Here is a 21,309-nt window from a genome sequence, read left to right as displayed (position 1 = left end):
GATTCACATACTTCACCTTTCTTTGAGGTTTCTACAAGTTTTATGTCTCATAATTATACTGCATATAACCGATAAATTAGTCAAAGACCTAACTAGGTCACATCATCCTTCAGTAAGATTCTAACTCTTGCCTTCTCAAATTCTAATGGTTTGAGAATGATTTAGAAAGGCGATTTCACGCACTCGCTTCGCTTTCGCTCAGGTCATGCGCATCGCTGTTCGATACGCCGGAAACCCCAATTAGAAAAATTAAAAAAAGAAAAAAATGAAAGAGCAAATATCTCCGGAGCTTGTGAACTTAAGTATCGAAGGAGCTTACCAACTAACCTGAGGTGCACCACAACTAAGGGCGCCCAAGGGCTTTTCCCACTTGGTTCCTCAGTTAAATAGTCATATGATTATTTATGGTACGAACTCATATATTCTCCAGCAAATACAACTCTTTTGATCATTTCGTCGCATGTATGAGTAGTAGCGTTCAAGCAATGCCCTTTGATTTCACCGGTCTCAGCCCGTGCTTTTTAAATTTACTCGGCACAAAACAAGAAAGAGTGGCTTCCAGTATCTGCAAATAATTAGAGACTCAAAATTAAATAGTCATAATCTAAAAACAAAAACCTATACAGCTTCATCTCAAGTTGACGGTGAAATTGATCCCCATAATTACTGAATGAGCGTAAGCTAGCCCAAGCTAGTACCTTGAGTTATCAAAAAACATGAGTTCTACCTTACCTTGACAAAATCAAATTGATCAACACCACATAAAACATTACCAAATTAAGAGGGAGAGAGAGAGAGATCAAGAAGACAAAGTACGTGATATTGGCACGGCTCAATCCAAAAATAGAACCCTTGGCTTAGAGAAGTACTTTCAAATTGAACCGCACCAATATCTCATATTTTTTTCAATACACCTTATGCATGACGCATTGATCTGTAGTATTTCTAGTAAAGATGAGAGAGAGAGAGAGAGAGAGAGAGAGAGAGAGAGAGAGAGAGAGAGAGAATCTGATCAGAAATGAAAGAAGAGGCATGTATACGTAGGGAGGTCTTGAGGGCATGTGGAGAGGTCTTGAGGATATGCAGAGATGAAGAAACAAAAGGGATGGTTTAGATGGCAATGGATTTATTGCAGTGAACAACATGTCCTCTGAGATTCTCATCTATTTATGATTTATCACGGAGAGAGAGAGAGAGTTGTTGAAGGTGGCATTGAAATATTGAATGAGAGAGAGAGAGAGAGAGAGAGAGAGAGAGAGAGAGAGAGAGAGAGTTGTTGAAGGTGGCATTGAATTCAGCCACCAGCCCTAACATAAAAAAGAAGGTTGGTATATTTCGAGAGCTTTTAGAAACCGATGAAAAAGCACACCAAAGCAAACCTGGAGTCTTCGGTATTGCATTTATTAGGTTTGGAGAAAAAGGCTTTTTAATTCAAGGCCTTTTGAGGGCCAAAAATGATACACCCACCGCATAGGGGTCACTACACAGCACATCACATCAATCTCATCGTTCAAAAGTGTTTTGGATGGTTCGGATTAAAAATAAACTATTATCGGTAGGAGTTATTTATTAATGGTCAAAATTTAAAAACAATCTCAACCATTAATTTCTGAGACGAATGATAAGATTAGGGGTGCGGTGAATGTGTGCGGTGGGTGTATCACCGTTGTTTAAGGGCTTATTTAGCTTGTAGAATGACGAGCAGCGCTACAGCCACCACTTTGTATCCAAACCTCAAACAGATTATCCGAACTGTTCAATAATTCTAAAACAAAAAACCAAGTGGGCATTGAGAAACATAAGCTCGATCCAATATGTATAGGTGCTCAGATCAAGCTTCTCATTTTTGAAAAATCGAAAAAAATGGAAAGATTAGTTTTCGGATGTACAAAAAGATGATAAGCTTGATCCGAGCACCTACACATATCAAATTGAGCTGATGTTCCTCTACGCCCATTTGATTTTTTTTTTAAATTATTGAACGGCTCGAATCATCCGTGCGGGATCCGGAGTGGGCCCCACACGGCATGCGGTGGCTGTAGACTTTCTGTTGTAGAAAACCGGTCGATCGTGGAGACTTCACTGCTGCATTTATTAGGTTTTGGAGAAAAAGCATGTAAATTAAATACTACTACTGTGACACCTGCATGCATTTGAAATTCAAACAAAAAACAGTCGTTTGGTTTGGTTTGGTTTGGTTGAATTTCGGGGAATGGAATATGGGATATATATGTTCTACGTAACAAACTTTGAAAAAAACAGAAGGGGTACCTTTCAACTTTCAAGGGAAATTATCTCATTGACTCGGGCTGTTTGGTAAAAGTTTTGATAGAGTTAGCTTATAGGGTTTCAAAGGGCAACCAAAATCCATGGCTCTTCATTCTTCATTTTAGAGGTCAAAAAACTATATATTATGCAAAAAATGAGTATAGATAATATTACTATTCACATACACCCCAACCACGTACAAATCTCCATTCCAATCTCTATATTTCAAAAATTCATTCATTTCCTTTCGAAATTCAAGTTTCCCTCCAAGTTCTTAATCCTAATTTTTTTCAAATGTTCACAAAATATATCCAATATTGGTCTCATTTTGTAGATATTGTCGACATGATTAGAACAAAACCAAATATACATTTATATATCGGAACAATATATTATTTTAAGATATGCATAAGTTTGTATGTAGAGATCGTTCTCTATTTGTTACAAATAGGTCTATTTAGAGCATCTCCAGTCAAGCTCTATATCTCTAAATAAGAGAACAAAATTACTCCAATTAATCAAGATCTATATTGGGTCTCTAAAATAGAGACCCAAATTTGGTTCTCTATATATAGAGATGTTCCAAACATATAGAGAATGATCTCTTAAATTTTTTTCCCTTGGTGAAATCACCACTTTATCCTTCAAAACTTGTATATTGTCACCAACCAAGCCAATATAGAGATGCAAATAGAGATTTAGGATTGAAATTAAAATGAATAGTGAAAATCATTAAAGTTGCTTTCTGAACAGAAAAGCATATTTTGAGTCTCTATTTAAGAGAATTGGGTTGGAGATGCTCTTATAGATAGCCGACCCTATATAGAGTATGGTTAAAGTGAACTTGTTCACTATTTTAGAGTTATAGAACCAATATAAAGCTTGGTTGGAGTTGCTATATGCAAAAGGTTTTTTCGTAAAAGTATTGAATTTAGGATTTTTTTGGGATGCATGGAGAAAAGATAAGAGATGATACAGGTGATTAACGCCCCCGCTCATGAAACAGCTATGCTACAATGGATGGCAGAGGGTCCGTAGTACCCAAAGCACCAGACTGATTCAGTAGCTGGGAAGGGGCTTAGAAGTGCCTACTACTACACCACACTATAGTACTCATTAGCGAGCGTTTGGTATATGGAGCTATATATAATTCTTTTCAGATATGGAAATATGAAATTTAGGTTTATGTGACAAACGAATGCCCTGAAAGGATCACTAATGAGATACCGCATTTAGAAGCCCATTTATTACACAATTTAGACAAAAATGGAATTGTGATGCTGGGATTTTGGGTCAAGAAGGGTGATATTTTAGTAGGTAAATTAACGCCCCAGATAATGAAAGAAGAATCGTTGTATGCTCCGGAAGATAGTTATTAAAAATTGCACTGAAGCATAATGTGGTTTTGGGAACACCAAGTAAACAAAATTGTAGTTGTAAATGGATATGGTGTGCCCAACTAATATTAATCAATGAGAGAGTCCTTACGTTGTGTTTTCGGAGCTTGAAAAAAGTTAGAGACAAAAAAAAGGGAGAAAAATTTCGTTGTACACAACAATTTACTATTTTCTTGAGACGTCCCGTAGTGAGGGAAAACGACCCGGGTTGATCACTGTGGTGACCCTTGGGCTTGATGGGAGGGCAAAGACCCTAGTAAAGTTATGGTGATCCTAGCTGTCACGAGTCTCGCATCGCTTTGGTGAAGTGTAAGTTAGTAATAGATTATAACTCTATCTTATACAAGTCCTTTTAAAGCTGTGAGGGCGTTAAAACTCATTAGAATTTTACAGTTAAGTGTGTTCACCCTGGAGTAGTTCTGAGATGGGTGACCTACTGGGAAGTCCATAGAGTTTGGGTGACCAAAGCAAACAATATTATACAAGGCAAAAATGGGTCATTACAGATGGTATCAGAGGCTGCACCAACCGAAAATGTGGGAAAACATCTTGACCCCATACGAGGACATGTGTTCCTAAGTGAGGGAGATTGTGATGCCCCGTAGCTAAGAAAAAAGATCCGAATTAAGGCCGTGGTGACCCTAGGACTTGATGGGAGGGAAAAGATCTAGGTAAAGCCATGGTGACCTGAGTCCCACATCACTTGGTGAAGTGTAAGTTATGAACTATAAGTAATAGATTATGACTCTACCTCGTACAAAGCCTTTTAAAACCGTGAGGGTATCAAAGCTCATTGGAAATTCATATTTAAGCGTACTCCCTGGGATAGTCTTGGGATGAGTGACCTACATAGAAGTCCATGGAGCTTGGGCGGTCAGAGCGAACAATATTACAAGGCAAGAGAGGCCGTCATTACGGTCCTCCTCTCCCTCTCCAAAGCAAATAATAAAATCTCAACCATACCTTATGAATTGAAAAGCTTTAAAGTCGATCTTAATTTAAAATATCCAAACATACCCTTGGCCTCCGAATTTGGTCCCAAAAATCCATTTAGTATTTCTCGCCTTACGAGACAAGTCATTATCTCACAATACATCAGTTTTAATTCAAAAAATAAATACTTATTTCCCTTAGGCCTAGTTGCGCTAAGGTTTTTATTTTTTAAGTATTTATTTTCCGCCTTAAAAAATAAGTCATTCTCTCGCAATACATCACTTTTAATTCAAAAAATAAATACTTATTTTCCTTGGCCCCGTTCCGCTAAAGTTCTTATTTTTTGCTTTACGAGATAGGTTATTCTCTCACAATACATTACATTTAATTAAAATAAATAAATACTTATTTAAAAAATATGTACTTAATTTAGTTAGTGAAAACGGAATGGAGCCTTATTTAAAATCTCAAACATACATTTTGAATTGAAAAATTGAAAAGTCTTAATTTAGTCTCCAAATTTGATCCTCAAAAAATCCTCATCTATTTATAATCTCAACCACACATTTTGAATTCGTGAAGATTTTGGTGACCAAACTCTTGGATGGGAGTATTTGGCACGATGAATTAGATTTTTATACGTAAAAGAATCACCTTCAACACAAAAGAGGGAGGTCTTATTGATAGATTTAAAAAGAAGAATAAAAACAAATACTCTAGGGAGAAGATGAAAATGAGCTTCACTTGATTTGCATTTTGTGATAAGATTGTACTTCGTAATAATCCTATAAACATGTGCATGATAGTTTGGAGGCAAAATTTCAATGAGTGGAGGCTTTCTTGTGAGTAATTAATTATTTAGTGATTTTGGAACATCGTCAAATAGTGTTCCAACACTTTTTCCAATCTCCATGCAACGATACCTCAAAAGCACTCAAACCATGTTCATTTTGGAATTTTAGATTTGGGAATCTCTCTCTACACACAGTCCCTAATAAATTTTCTTTCAGTTATTATTACTCTCATTTTTCTATCTATATCTCTCCACTCATTATCTAAAATTCCAATACAAATATATAGTCTCAATGATTTTTCCTTGTTCGAACGTGACACACCATGGTAGACTAACTTCTAAGATACATTTTTACAAATGAAAAAAAAAAAAAATTCCAAAACGAACTGAGTGGGGTCCTATGCCCCCATTGATCTCATATATCTCTGCCGCTGCCACATTGTGTGGTGCGATCTTTTGTAATGAGTACCAAATGACAATGCTACATACTATCCACACCTCCTTCAACTTTGTTGTTTAAACAAAAATGATACACACATAGATTTTTTGTGCACAAATCGTGCACAGATTGTGATGTGGGATCCATTTCGGGTCTCACACAAACAATCTGACCCGTTTATTAGATGTAAAACATTTTTTCAAGAGTCTTCACGAAAAATTAGCTCAATCCGATACCTATAAGTTCTCGATCCAATTATCTAACTTTTCATTATTCTGAAATTTAAATGAAAAGTTAGATGATTTGATCGAGCACTTATAGGAATTGGATTGAGCTAATTTTTTGCGAGAACTCTTGAAAAAATGTTTTACATTTAATGAACGGATCGGATCGTTAGTGTGGGACTCGGAGTGAGTCCCACACTGAAATCTGTGCACAAATTATGTGCACAGTTGTTGTGAGTAGCATGAACTGGTTGTTTAAATGACAACTTTGGTTGAAGTACTCCATCCGTCCTATTTTCAGTATTCATTTTTTAACTGTGTGTCATGTTTAAATTATTTATATCTTTTAATTTATAATATTTTTCATAATTTTAGAAATTTTGTGTTATAGAACTAATCGAGATCTATCAAATAAGATCTATATTGCATATTTTCTAAGATCCACACTAAAAAATATAGACAAAAAATATTAAAGAAACATACAGAATAATGGACAATAAAAATGAGACGGAACGAGTATTTTTTTTTTAGTCAAAACAAGTACTCCCTCCGTCCCAATTTAATTGTCACTTTGGGAGTTCGTGCCACTTTTCAATTGATTATATCTTGTAATTTATAATGTTTTAAGTGATTTTGAAAATATTGTATTATCGAACAAATCGAGATCTATCAAACAAGATCCATATTAGATATAAAATTTATTACCAATTTAAATATATAACTAAATTTTTTTATCCAGTTAGAATAGAACTGGGATAAATAAATTGGGACGGAGGGAGTAGAATTTTAACGTCTATTCCAAAAGGGTCGGACTATTTGCAATCACAAATTTTCTAAACATAACCTGTTTTCATATGCAAATGAAATGTGTACCATAGTATAAACAAGCTACGTTCAAAAAAATTGTGGTTGTAAATAGTCGGCCCACTTCGGAAAATCAAGAATATAGCGTGAACTGAAAAAACGTGGTCGTACAAAACGTAGCCCCTCTCCTTCTCCGTTATCTTCGTAATCAAACCGATCGCGTTGGAAGAGACTTTCCTTGTGGAACAGGGCAACCCAAACTTTCTCTATTCGATTTCGTATTGGTATCAGAAACCCGTTAACCCATGTCTCTCAATTTCCCTATTTAAACACCTCTATTTAATACTACCAAACACTAATCTTGCCAATCACTCCGATTATTCTCTCTTCTCCCCCCCCCCCCCCCCCCCCCCCCCTCTCTCTCTCTCTCTCTCTCTGTCTCTCTCTCTCTCTCGCGATTTTAACAGCTGACTTTGGATCAATCGGTCACAATCTGCAAAACCCAATTCTTTTCGTCTTAGGTAATCCCTCTTACTATTCTGGAAAGAAACCCTTTTTCGTTTCTTGTTTTAATTTTGTATCTTAATTCTCTAATTGGAAGAAACCCTTTTTGCGATTAGTCGTAATCTTCAAAACCCGATTCGCCAATTTGATATCTTTCTTTTCGTCTTCGGTAATTCTTTGTATTATCTAAGGAACCCCTTTTGCTGTTATTAGCTTCTTTTTTTTGAACATGCTGTTATTAGCTTTGTAATCTATACACGGATACATGTATGTATGGATGTATAAATGGAGTGTACGTGTGCGTGTAGATTTTCTCGAGATTGATTTCAAGAAAGAAACCCTTTTTCCGATTAGTTATTCTCTCTGTTGATTCTTTTATTTGTGTATGCATTCATGTGTTATAGATGGGGTGTATATATGATGGTTTGCATATGAGCGTACGTATTGATGAAAGGTGTTTGGTGGGGATGTAACGTTGTTTTGTTGTTTGAATTTCGCAGAGGGCGATCGAAGTAGCGTGAGTGTTGCCATGGCCAAAAGCTCTTTCAAGCTCGAACACACGTTGGGTATGATTTTTTTTTCTTTGTTTTCGCTCCTGTTCTTCTAATGCATCTATTTATTGTTTATGTTGTGTTCCCTTGTTGATTTTGTTGTAAAAAAAATAAAATTTGGAATCATAGGATTTTCTACATCTGACACCGGTCACCATAATACGCGAAAACTGTCATAATATGTCATATGAGAATGCCCTTACTCCTATAAGGAGTTGTTGGGTTTTGAATTTCTGTACTTTGGTTTAGAGGACAGGTAACGATTTTGAGTTCTTGCTTTCTATATTTTGGTTTGATACCAAAAACAATAAAAAATTGGCTCCATCTGCTTTGTCAATTGTGATTGGGTAGCTCGTGCGATATCTTGTCTGGTGCTACTAGCTGAACTGGTTGTTGTCAGTATCAATTTCGCAATAGCGAGAGAGTGATTTCGATCTTATATGTACCTGTGTAGGCTCTGCTTATGAAAAGTCATATTTGAAGGAATTCTAAAAGTCATATTAGAGGAGGGTGTGTTAGCGTCCTGCTGGAATGCATGCTTACATGGAGTATAATCAGACGATTGTAATGAGGATTAGATAATAATTGTGAACCCCCTGCCGTGTTTCTGCTTTCTAATGTGTGAGACATATGATAATCTGCTCTATTCAGGACATTAAAGAATAAATACTCATATAGAAGCATTGTTGTTCCTGTAACCTGTCAACAGTATTTGTGTATTACTCTCTACCATTGACTTGGGAAATTCGAGAAACTAGGTTTCGAAGGCTTTCATGTCACTGCTTCCACTAGTTGCATTCCCACTGTGATGTTTTCCTTAGGTTTTTTGTACGCTTATGATCTCTTTTATTTGATTGGAAAGAGGGAATGATGCTTATCCATTGCATATTCACGAGTTTGAGTGTGGGTGTGTTAACAAATGTCGGAGCCATTAATTTAGTTCTCATATCTAAGGGCACCATATAGTGTCATGTTTCTGCTGTACTGTACATGTTTACTTCATCACAAATGGTATGTATGATCTAAGATATATAGGACTAGTGCATGCCCGTGCCTTCAGGCACGGCTCGAACAATTCGATATTCAACACGGAGCAAAGTGATCATGCCCAAAGGAACGCACCCACATACTATTATCACCAGAAAAACCAATTGCTCATTGGTACTGTTGAGCACATCGACTAATATAGGATCCAACAGGTCATCAATAGTCAGTCACACAAAAACGCATGAAATACTGAACTCTCTACATCCAAAAGTAAACGTAATTGGATGACCAACAAATTCTAAAACCGTAGCCATTACAAAATCAAACTTACTACCAAAGAAACTCAATCGATCTCTATCCTCTAATCCACAAAAACACATTAAATCCCCATGTAATTCAAACTTCCATTTAATCATGAAACCATTCTCACCAATTTTAAGTTCTAACCCATAGTCATGTTTGTGGAATCCCTATTCCAATACTTACAATAGTCAAATCTCTATCCTCATCTGCCTCTAGCAATAGTAAGACTCATGGCTCGCTGATGCTACCTTCTAGTCTAAAACCAGGAAACCACTTTGTGTGATCCTCATGCACCCACCCACCTACATTGCCATAATCCAATAATTTTATATCCTTTTCATTTTCTATCATTTGCTATGCACGGGAGTTCAGCAAAAGGATATCAATACCAAAGATACATGTGCATTTCGAATTTCTAAAAGAAAATGATCTTTGCCTCTCTCACGTCTCCTCACAAAATTACTTCGTAAAACACTACATATGGACCATCCAAACCTAATGTATGAGTTTTAACTTTTAACCCTTTTGCATTAAACTATCAAGGTTCATAATGTACATAGAATGAAATTGTAAGATTGTCGTGCTTATACTTTTGAAACAAATTTTGCAAAATATAAGGAGGTGGTTCTTTTATTAATATTGTGAGAAAAAAGAGAAACCATATTACACATATTTGTGGGCAATACGTATGTGCTAAAATATACATAATGAGGTTGTTTCAATGTTTCTGAAGTGTAACATGAAACAAATTAATCTAATTTTCAAACTTAAACTTTAAATTACAACATAAAAAAATCTCTCAATTAAATTATTAAAAATTGAGAGTTTATCTATTTGCTCCTTCGACTTTACATGCTTCAACTACAAATGCAACCATCTTGTGTGTCCTCGAAGAAATTCGCCTTACAATGCACCCCATCCAAACATTGTAAATCAGAGGTGTTTGTTGTTAAGAAAAAAAAACCTCTTTGAAAATTTTCGAGATTAAACAATAACTAAAGCGTGAATGAGCATTAAAGGCTTCAATTCACGCACCAAAAAGGGGAAAAAAACTTTTTTCAATAAGTATTTTGAATACTAGATTTGTAAAAAGATAAAAGGAAAAAAAAAGACAAAATGAAAAGATCAATAATAGCAAGTGGAGTGTTAGCCAATGGCCATACACTCTATGCATTTGACAGGGGTTTAAACTTCATCATTAACTATAACTAACAATACTAATTTTGGGTAAATAAATAATATAATAACAAAATATATGGTTCTATACCATTTTTCTTGCCTTCGGTGTGTCCCCAAACTAAAAACAAAAAAACAAAGAACTAATAAGTATAATCAAGCAATTTAATCTATGTTTCAAAAAACTTTTTGAAGAGGGTAGTCCAAACATTGATATCTGCCAATAGATAATAGAGAAAGGCCTATTAAAAAAAATAGATAATAGAGAAAGCGATTATGTCATTTCAACAGTTCGTAAATGTCATTAGATCAGAAGCATGAGGACCCACCAAAAAATCATAAATTTGGCTTGTGGCCAGCCATTCCCAATTAACAAAAGCTTGTACCAAATTAAGATTAGGCAAAAATCAAATTAATATTAGGGATAAAATCATACACCAAGCAAACATTACAATAGATTAAATTCACGTAAATCTATAACGACTAAAATCATAGAAATCCATGGAAAATTTTGGATATGTAAAAAAGTAAAATCATAGAAATCCTTGGAAAAAACTAATAAAGGATAGAAAAATATATAATCACACTCCCTTTGGTTGCACATGATCTCCCTGTTGGATGCCTCTAAGAATAAACTAACCATCTCTCTCTCTCTCTCAGAATAAAACTAACCATCTCTCTCTCTCTCCATTTATTTTGAAAAAGATATCAGAAATCTCATAAATTAAGGATGGAATGATTAGCTGTAAATTTTCCTTTATAGAAGTTTCTTATAAGTGGGCTATTAGTTGAACAATTTTTTGATCAGTGGATACCTCATACCTATATGCATTTAAAGATTATGGGATCAATCACAAAATTACCTTAATGAGATAATAGATTGGAAATTCCATTGGATTAGGAGGGATGTGATTTATGTATTGACTAACATTACCTTAACCTCAATATGAATAACCTTAATATGAAGTTTTGGTAAAGTAATCTTCCGTTTGAATTTCGAATTCAAAAACAGAGTCCGAGACTCTCGCTTCCACCATAAATGTGCTCTATTTTTGCCATAAAAATGTAATGTATTTACCAAGCTGCCATTTTGGACAACTAACGGTCTAGATATATAGAGGGGATAAATCTAAAGCGTTAGTTATCTATTGGATTCAAAATGAGCTCTGTTTTATTATATATATGTTGTGCCCACAAGCAAAATATTGTGTAGCTTTGCAGTAAACTTAACTATTTATACATACTTTGTTGGTGTGTGTCCAGCTAGACATGCAGAACACGCATCCCATACCCTTATCCTAAGTGTCGAATGTCTGATAAGATCCACAGATACTTCATAAACTTAGCAATGTCCATATGAAAGGTCTATATATTTTATTCTATATTTGTTGTTACAAACTTGCCTTAAATGTCAGAGAGGAGGAAGGCTGAGTCTGGTCGCATCAGAGAGAAGTATGCTGATAGAATACCAGTAAGACTTCTCTTTTTCTTTTCTTTGGAAATAAGAGTAGTGGCAAGCTGCTGGTAATTTACTTCTTTGTTTTCCTGACAATTTAGTTTCTCCCATGTAGGTAATTGTGGAGAAGGCTGAAAGGAGTGACATTCCTGACATTGACAAGAAAAAGTACGTTCCGTCGTCCTTCTGTAACTGCTTTTACTATTACCTTGGAAGTAATTGTGGACTCGTTTTTGTAATTCTCCCTCATCATCTTTGCCTTTTCATATGTTGAAATGGAACTTTCTGCGGGAAACTTCGTTGTAGGTTATTAGGTGCTGTTATGCTAATATCCTTTTTTGTCACTACCTATGTTATCAAGCAAAAAAGTTAAAGACATTATATATTTAGAGAGAGAGAGAGAGAGAGAGAAAGGGAGAGGGAACAAACCTTGGGAGGGTTTTGGTGTTCCTGGGACGTGTGTTATAAAAGCATAAACAATACCTCACCCTGACTAATTTGATGGTGATTTTCCACTTATTAAGGCCCTGTTTAGCTACCTAGAAAATAGAGTGTGACCTGCGTATTAAACTTGCCCACTACGATGCACTTTCCTCAAAACTTGTCGAACAAGAATCACATGACTTTGCATCGCAGGAATCTTGAAAAACTGGTGCCAATTTGAAATGTTTCCGCCAAGTTCTCCCCTCTCACCTTGTCTTGCTTCTGGGCTTCTCCGTTTTCCTCACATGTTCACATGTATACGTAACTGCATCTAAAGGTTCCAGTAATTCAAAAGATTAAAGAGCATACCAACTTGTTTCCAGTTTTGACATGGTGAAAGGGTGAGTTTGTTTTCTTTCTTTCTTAACATTTTTGGCGGGCGTGTCCTTGGCAGTTGTTTCAGGCCCTGTTTGATGCCCTCTCTAGAGGGGGGGATTGCGCTATGTATCCTGTGGGTCCACTAATCTGCCATTTGGTTGCCTTTTATGAAGAGTGGTTTAAGAGCCCGCCCCAGACACTGAATCCCCCAAAATGGGGGGATTGGCACGGGCATCAGACATGTCATCAGACGAGGCTTTAATGAGATGTGTCCATTGTCTTATGTGTCTACATGATTGTTGATTCGAGTAGTATAATATCTACCCAAGTTAGGATCTTGAAATTTATCTATGCTCGCCTATGTTATATGGGCTCTTCGAACTGTGTAACCCACGTGTGCAAACACTTATCATGTAGGTTAGGTATGGGTATGGGATATGTGTCAGGTATTTTAGTTGGACACGCCTATACCTTAAACTTCAGTGTTAGGCATGAAATGCTTTGTAGCACTTTGTGAACACCGTTTACCATGAATATTTTGTCATCTCCCTTTGTCCTTGACATGGGAATTCGATTAATCTGACATGTAATCAAGTATCCTCACCCAACTATACCTGAGGGCATATAACATAGATTATCGCGAATGCCTACTGTATATGGGGCCTACCTGATTTCAGAGGTTCGGTGTTTGATGGAGATTTCTTTTTCCTTTTTTCTTTGGGTCAGTATGTTGATTTAGTTTGAGGGATAGTTCAATTGTTAAACATAGTCTCCCTTTTGTCATGAATGCAGATATCTTGTCCCTGCTGATTTGACAGTTGGGCAGTTTGTTTACGTTGTCCGGAAAAGGATTAATCTCAGTGCTGAAAAGGCTATTTTTGTCTTTGTCAAGAACACATTACCTCCCACTGGTGAGTTGCCATTTTTGCCTTTCAAATCTTGTTTATGTAACAAGTTTTTTTTTTTTTCCTAATGTTTCTCGTGTCTCTACAGCTGCGTTGATGTCTGCAATTTACAAGGAAAACAAGGACGAAGACGGGTTCCTCTACATGACTTACAGCGGCGAAAACACATTTGGGTCCCTCTGAACCCAGAAATGCCAATCTATGTGGATAAAAAAACTCCCTTTAAGTGTATAGTCTCAGCTTTGACTTATCGATGTCGATTGACTTAACACCTTCCTTTGTCAGACTGTTTATCCTACTCTTGATCTGGCTCAATTGCGTTGAATTTGATATTAAACGAGATACTGTTTATATTACAGAATTTATATGTGAAGTGCTTTGGTTATGAAGTTGGTACCAACATTGTCGGTTGAGTATGATAATGTTGGAAGTGCTTATCCTTCTTATTTTGGAAGGAAAAGGAATTTGATGCGTTGTTTTCGGGTGCAACTGACTGTATTTTTTTGTCAAAACCAAAGAAAAGTATTGATTTGGTGATTTGTTGGATAATTGGTACAATGCGTCGTCAAGTATTTTCTACTTAACTGGCTTTTGCAGAAATTGTTTTCTATTTTCTGTTTTCAAAAACTCATTCCAAACTGATTTCCATGGCTGTTTTCTCAACATTTTTAACTACCTAGTGTATTTTTACTTATTTCGTTTGTTTCTTTCTGATAACATCTAGCAGACCCAATTGTTCTCTATTTTTCTGTTCTTTTGCTGAAGATTTATTGAAGTCTTAGCTTTGGACCTGATATAAGTAGTGCAGTGAAGATCCCTGCAAAAATGATTGTGTAGTGCCAAGGACTTGAAAGTAGGTATGGCAATTACCTCCGACTTGTCCCGGCCTCCGATCTCCCTGCCCCGATCCGAGCGGGTATTCTGCAACCCGATAAGCAAATGGGGCGGGGTGTATTTGCTTCTCCCACCCCATTTTAACCCGATGCGACTCTTATTATATTTATTAATGTTTTTGTTTGCATATATCTATATAATTTCACTATTTTGATATAATAAGAGCAAAAAAATCAATAATAAATCACATGTTTATGTCTTTATTTTCTTGGTTTCTATTTTTTAAAAGAACAAAATGAGTGAAAATTGGTAGGTTATGGGGATCCGATTATTCCCTGGCACCTCCCCGATTTCCTCCGCTCCGGCTCCGCGCGATCTGATAAGAAACAAGGTGCGGACGGGGGACTGCGATCTCTACCGAAAAGACATGTGAAATAACTTATGCGCATTTTGTCAATCAAAGGAAGATTCACTGAGATAATTCCTATTTGACGATCAAATTCACAGCCAAACACAGTACAAGTAATGACATACGTACACCCGATCACATGAAGAAATCAACTAAAAAACCTCTAGGAAAAACAAAGAAATCAAATTGGCATTATCTCCTTCAAATCACGTACTATTTCACACAAAGTGCGTCGAAAAAACACACAACGATTTACGCTATTCGGGAGAGTTCTTCTTTTGGCATTTGTTCTTGATCCAGTTGAAGCCCGTCGAAGTCCCGCTCTTGACCTTCTGCGCCCCGGCCACGGTCCCGCTCTTGACCTTCTGTGCCCCGGCCATGGCTACTGATTTGGCTTTACTCAGCCCAGCCGAAGTGCCGGACGCCTTCTTGTTACTTCCACTCTCTTTCTCTGTCGTTCCGTTGTCTTCGTCTCCCATTGCGCCAACGCCACCTTTGCCCCATTGATCAGCCCAGCTCGGTGCTTCACTGCCCATTGTTTCTTAGTCTGTTTGTTTCAACGGAAAATACGAAATAATTAGTTGCCTTTAACTCATAACATTGTAAATCTTAGGGTAAAGAATATCCCAATTGAACTACCTCAGAGATTGCTTTGAGTTGCCAAAAAAGAATTCATCTTATAACAAAACACACAAAGAAAAATCATGCTTTGTAAAACTCCGGGGTTGAGAATGAGCGGTTTTGGCTCCCAAAACCAACCTCTCTCTAGAGTACAATTTTCAATAAGTTTTCTCGTCACTTATTACTCCTAGAATCTCCCTCTAAAAACCTTTTTTTTTTCTCGAAAAGTTCTCTGATACATTGTTGTGTTGCCTAAAGGACGTTTCATCAATTCCTTTTCTCGAATTTTTTTTTTCACTAGGACATTAATTTTCGGTGAAATAAGCAGAGTCTTCGCTCTTTGTTCGATCTAGTGCACCAAAATTTACAGGCATAAAATCAACATAGTGATCCAATGAAAACTCTTGAGTTGCAAGGGAAAATTCTGTTTTGATTCCTATTTTTCTCAGCAATCAGCAGAAACGATAGAACAGAAAATTAATCCAAGTCTTCCATGTTTAAAGCATCAAAAACAATCAGAGACTGAAAATCAAATCAGAACTCTGTATCCTAGCCAGAGCATTCAATCTAAAAAATACCAGAACTTAGAGAAGATCAAAAACTCTCAAACAGTAAAACAAGGTATAAGAAACAACTGTGGGAGAGAGAGAGAGAGAGAGAGAGAGAGAGAGAGAGAGAGAGAGAGAGAGAGAGAACCTGGTGAGTACTGGATGGGAAATTCTAGTTGACAGAGAGCTGCGGTTGGTTCTCTTGGTCAAGAAACTTAACAAGAAACCTTGTTTAAAAGGAGTGAATAGAAAATTAATTAGACTTATGTGGACAAATTCCTATAAAAATGTTGGACAAAGTACGTATTACCTCCCTATGATTTGGCCGTTTTGCAGATAATTTTCCTGAGTTTTATTAATAACCAATTCGCTCCCTTATGATTTTGGAGTAAAGTGCATCGCTAATACCATTAACAGAAAATGCTAAATGACTCTTGTACCCCTATGCTATCAAAGTTGTGATTTTGGAGCAGTCCAATACATGTCGACTCCCCAGAATAACCATTTCTATCTAAATTGTGTTTTGCCTGACCCACATGTATCAAACGATTTAGACAGTTCCGATCGTCTGAATACATCTGTATCTGGATCTGTGCACCTAGTAATTGCTAAAAATATTTTGGGAAACAAATCTGATTAAACAAAGTAGTTGCCATGTGGGTTAGGCTGTCTATTATTCTTCATTTCTTCTTTCTTAAATGACATGCCAACTCACTTGGTTACCGTCTCGCCAATCAAAGTTTATTTTCATTTTTAGTTTATTTTATTTCCACGGGCATGGAATCTCCAACAATTCAAAGATATTTGTTTTTTTGAAATGTTCGGAATCATTCGTGAACATCACAGCAAATTGAATAAGATTATAGAGGGGAAAAAAACAACCAAAATGATATTGGTACCAACGGTATCGTAGGGAAAATGCACCGACGGCCGTGCCAGGCCGTCTCTGGCCACCGGACGGCTGATCCGAGCTGTCCAAAAATTTTAAAAAAAAATCGAGTGGGCCTAAGCAGGAATCAACGGCATCCGATGTGAGTGGGTGCTCAATCTAAATACCCCATTTTTTCGTGTATACATGTATGTACAAAAACATGGGGTGTTTGGATCGAACACCTACATGTCGGATGCCATTGATTTTCACTTAGGCCTACTCGGTTTTTTTTTTTTTTAATTTTTGGATGGCTCGAATCGACCGTCCAGTGGCCGGAAACGGCCCGGCACAGCCATCGGTATATTTTCCCTACGCTATTGGTTAGTACCAATAGCAGTACTCAAAAAACAATCCCAATGTAAAGGCAAATTGAATTGGGGAGTATTAGTATATTACTCCTTGACTTTCAAATCGGTTGCAGGTCCGGCCCGGGGGGGGGGGGGCTGCTGTCCCAGGTTTTCGGGTCCACTCCGGTCTCGCTCTGATGATCGGAAACGTTCATTTTGTAGAGTTCGTCGAGTAGAATAACTTTGCAAAAAATCAGCTTAATTGGATATCATTAAATACATGATCGGGACATTTTTATCTTAAAAAGAATGGATCTGAAACACTTGATCAAATCCACTGTAACCCATGGACCGAGAGTTATATGGGCTCCGATCAGGCACTTAATGATATCCAATTAAGCTGATTTTTTGCATAGTTGTTCTATTCGATTAGCTCTACAAAGTGAACGTTTCCGATCATCGGAGCAAGACCGGAGTGGGCCCGGAAATCCGGGACAGCAGCACCCTTGGGGCAGCAGCCGCCCCGCCTCCCCGGCGTGGAGGCAAAATCGCTATGCGGACGCCTTTTTTATTTTTTTTTTTTGCCACAATGATAACTGTTGTTATTTATACGTCAGGAACGATACATCAGACGGGAGACCCGTCCCTCGAAAGGGGACCAAGTAACCACAACGGTGGGGATTCAGTCCAAAGACTATACCCCGAACCACTCAAACCCTTACTTGCCAACACATGAGCAACCGAATTACCAGTCCTACGAACAAAAGAAAAGCTGCAGCACTGGAAATTTTTGCTTAAGGCTTGAATATCATGAATGATCATTTCCACCTCTTGATTGGTTGTGACCTGGCCATTGAGCATCTTCACCAGCAATTGAGCATCACTTTCCACGAAAATAGACCCCAAACCAAGTTGGAAGCCAAGATGAACACCTTGTCGAATTGCCAAAGCTTCAGCAACTAATGAACTTGCACACTACTGTGAAAAACCCATAGAAGCAGCAATAAAAAGATCTCTATAATCTCTAACCACAATACCATAGCCTCCTTTCCCCATGTCTTTCTTCCATGAACCGTCCACGTTAATCTTAAAGATCCTATCTGGAGGCCTAATCCACGAATTTGCAGCACCCTCCCCGGATGAAACAAAATTTAGAGGGTTCAAAGAGTTTGCAGACAAGAACTCTTGCAAATATTCCATTGCCCACTTGCACACCACCCCAGGAAGAGCTAGCTTATGTTCAAACAGAGCCCCATTTCGACACTTCCAGATATACCACATAAGGACTGCAGCAACCGACATACGCCATTCCTTATTGCTTTGATCCTGCCACCACAGTTCCATAGAGCCCCAAAAAGAAGAAAAAGAAGCAATTTGTACTGCCCCCAAACTTACATGCAAAGGCGACAAACGCCACGCTTGAACAGCTAAAGGGCAATTACAAAGAATATGGACAACAGATTCTTGGTTAGAACCACAAACCGAACAGCAAGGATCGTCGATAACCCTCCTCCGCTGTAGAGCTTTCCTAGTTGGGAGAATTTCATGGCAACATCTCCACAAAAAATGTTTAATTTTATTGGGGATATTGAGCCTCCAAATAGATTTCCAAAGCGCCTCATTCCCAGCCATCAAAACGATCCCCCCGTCCTCTCCATTTCCCATAGACCTTTGATTCTTCAATTCTAGTGGACGACGGAGATTTTGTTAAATTCAGAAGTCCCGTTATGTATAGATAACACGGTACTGTCTGTATAATAAAAGTCAACATTCTAAAACTAAAAAATAATAATTGCGTGTTATGTTATTCCGCCGGCTACTCGGCTAGAGTCAATTATTCATTTTTCTAAATTTTTTTCCCACACACCATCGATACGGCATCATTTTACAGGCTCGCTTTGGGCCTACAAGAATCTCAGGGACATCCCTGATTGGTTGTTTTTTTAAAAATTTTCATCAGCGACTTGATTGGTTGTTGAGTGTTTATTTTCATTCTATTACCCAGCAATGGATCTCCTGGCACCCATAGAATTCCAACTTAAAATGGTATTCTGGTGGCTTGAGGGTGATTTCAAACTTATCCCAAACCAAATAATGGTTTTCAAACTGGTTGGTGAAAGTGAATTAGGTTTTGCTGGTTCTTTAATACATGATGAGATGATGTCACTTCAATTGACTACAATATATCTGTCCCCAAAAAAAAAATTACAATAAATAACTACTCAATAAAATAGGTTGATCTTGGATTTATTAAGGAAATTTGATAAAGTAGAGGTGAATCAAGTTTTGTAATTTCCTTTTTAAAATCCCTGCAGCTGATATGGTACCCTGTTTGTCATTTCTTCCGAAAAAATCCATGGATCTCAAACTTTATGGAGTATGGTTTTTTTCTCTCTGTATTTTGTGCAAATTCGGAATGAGACAAATTGTTGCCTGCATGAGTTGAACAGTACCAGACAGAAGGAGTTGTATCTGTTTCCTTTATGCATTCATTCTGAAAGAGTTTTGTGAGAAAGTTAAAAAGTAGTACTCCCTCCGTCCCTTTTTTTGTGTCTAGTATTTTATTTTGGGATGTCCCTTAATAAGTGTCCATTTTGTAAAGTTAGGGGAGTAAAAGTTAGTGTATTGTCTATTTTGTCCCTAAAAGTAGATTTTATTTTGAAAAGTTAGTGAGTAAAAGTGTAATGATGATGGGTAAGTAGGGAAAGTGGAGGAAAAAGTTGATGTGAAATGTGTAATGATGATGTCTTTTTAATAAGTTGGAGTTACGAAGCAGGACACTTAAAAAGGGATGGAGTGGAGGGAGTAGTAGTTTTTTTTTTTTTTTTAATCGATAGAAGAGATACATCAAATATGAAGTACATAGTATAAATCCGGGACATCAATTGTGAGAGTCCACGAGATAACCAAGCCCAACAACTCAATCAATACAAGAAATAAGCCCATTATAGGGTAGAAACAAAGAAAGAAATGGAAAACCCTCTAAGGGAAGAAGACACACAGGCAGGTGGGGAGACTCGAACTCCTGACCTCTTAGTGAGATGCAAGAGTTCTGGCTAACTGAGCTAGCCCTAATTGATAGGAGTAGTAGTTTAATTATGTAGGAAACTGGTGTAAAAATAAGATTTATATAAAACCTTGTGCTTTTTTGCATGACAAGTTTTGAGGTAAAAAGTTCAAATTTTTTACCATTAGGATTTCACAAATACTATTTCCAATTGATCGCATAATAAATACAACATTCTTAATGAATCCATGAAATATTTAGTTGGTCAAAGATACACCTACACCCGCACTAGTAGACCTCAATCTCAATCTTTAGAGATAAATTACTCAATGGAGATTTAGTGATATGTTCACTATAGATATTTTATAAGTCCACAAGTCTATCTAATAGTTTTGTAAAGTCACAAGTCCACCCAACCTAAACCCTAGGGTACCCTATGAAAGTGCCCAAAACCCTAAATTCTATGAAAGTGCCTAAACCACTAAAACATTATAATAAGAAAGTGCACCCTAAAATTCCTAAACCCTAGGTACCCTATCCTATAATAAAAAAGTGCACCCTAAAATCTAATGAAAGAGCCTAAATCCTAGGATATCCTACCATATTCTAGGGTACTCCTTAAAATGGACTTGAGACCTTACAAAATTAATAAGTGAACTTATGGGTTTATGAAGTTCACATAACAAACCTAAGACTAATTTTCTAATTATTTATACTCACTCTAGTAGCTCCATTCACAAGAGTGTGTGAGTTCTACCTCCGAGTGCGTCTCATCCATTCTAGGGCGTCCCATCCATTCTAGGGAGAGAGAAACAATGCTCTTGGAGCACCGAACAATAATCTCTCCTCCTTTTGGGGTCAATGGACATGTCTTTGAATGATTTTTCCTTTTTTTTTACAAAAGTGAGAATTTGTAGTGATGAAAGTCTAATGATACTGATAATATGGAATTCATTACAAATATCTTGGATAAAACCAAACAAATCGTCTAACTGATACAAAATGAGAAAAGTACAGGGTGGTTGATTTTTCCTTCAACCATGATGCAATTTAATAAAACGATTTGGACCTATGATCACATTGTTGCGAGTCCATTGAGATAAAAGAAAAAAAAAACAAATATTGTTTTCC

At 37.0% G+C, this 21,309-nt stretch overlaps 1 protein-coding gene and 2 long non-coding RNA genes across 5 annotated transcripts; 1 reads left to right on the top strand and 2 right to left on the bottom strand.

The window, feature by feature from the left end:
• Positions 1 to 286: 286 nt before the first annotated feature.
• LOC131310886 (uncharacterized) lies at positions 287 to 1,165 on the bottom strand. The gene is made up of 2 exons (XR_009195329.1): positions 817 to 1,165; positions 287 to 565 (listed from the first exon to the last, which is right to left on the bottom strand). It is a non-coding gene; the product is annotated as an uncharacterized LOC131310886 (long non-coding RNA).
• A 5,860-nt stretch (positions 1,166 to 7,025) lies between these two features.
• LOC131310858 (autophagy-related protein 8B-like) lies at positions 7,026 to 13,930 on the top strand. 3 transcript variants are annotated; one of them, XM_058338106.1, is made up of 6 exons: positions 7,026 to 7,379; positions 7,863 to 7,928; positions 11,795 to 11,850; positions 11,951 to 12,003; positions 13,429 to 13,547; positions 13,630 to 13,930. In XM_058338106.1, the coding sequence occupies exons 2-6, from the start codon at positions 7,892 to 7,894 to the stop codon at positions 13,722 to 13,724; spliced, it is 360 nt and encodes a 119-aa protein (XP_058194089.1). In that variant the 5' UTR covers positions 7,026 to 7,379; positions 7,863 to 7,891; the 3' UTR covers positions 13,725 to 13,930. The 3 variants fall into 3 exon arrangements, with proteins under 3 accessions (XP_058194089.1, XP_058194105.1, XP_058194096.1); XM_058338122.1 differs by having other exon boundaries at positions 7,100 to 7,142; XM_058338113.1 differs by lacking the exon at positions 7,026 to 7,379 and adding an exon at positions 7,424 to 7,531.
• Positions 13,931 to 14,823: 893 nt separating this feature from the next.
• Positions 14,824 to 16,513, bottom strand: LOC131310879 (uncharacterized). The gene is made up of 2 exons (XR_009195327.1): positions 16,102 to 16,513; positions 14,824 to 15,331 (listed from the first exon to the last, which is right to left on the bottom strand). It is a non-coding gene; the product is annotated as an uncharacterized LOC131310879 (long non-coding RNA).
• Between the last annotated feature and the right edge of the window lie 4,796 nt (positions 16,514 to 21,309).

This window comes from Rhododendron vialii, chromosome 2a (genome assembly GCF_030253575.1).
Source record: "Rhododendron vialii isolate Sample 1 chromosome 2a, ASM3025357v1".
Classification (NCBI taxonomy): Eukaryota; Viridiplantae; Streptophyta; class Magnoliopsida; order Ericales; family Ericaceae; genus Rhododendron; species Rhododendron vialii.
Note: the sequence above shows the minus strand (reverse complement) of the source record. Positions and strands in the feature narration are given on the sequence as shown.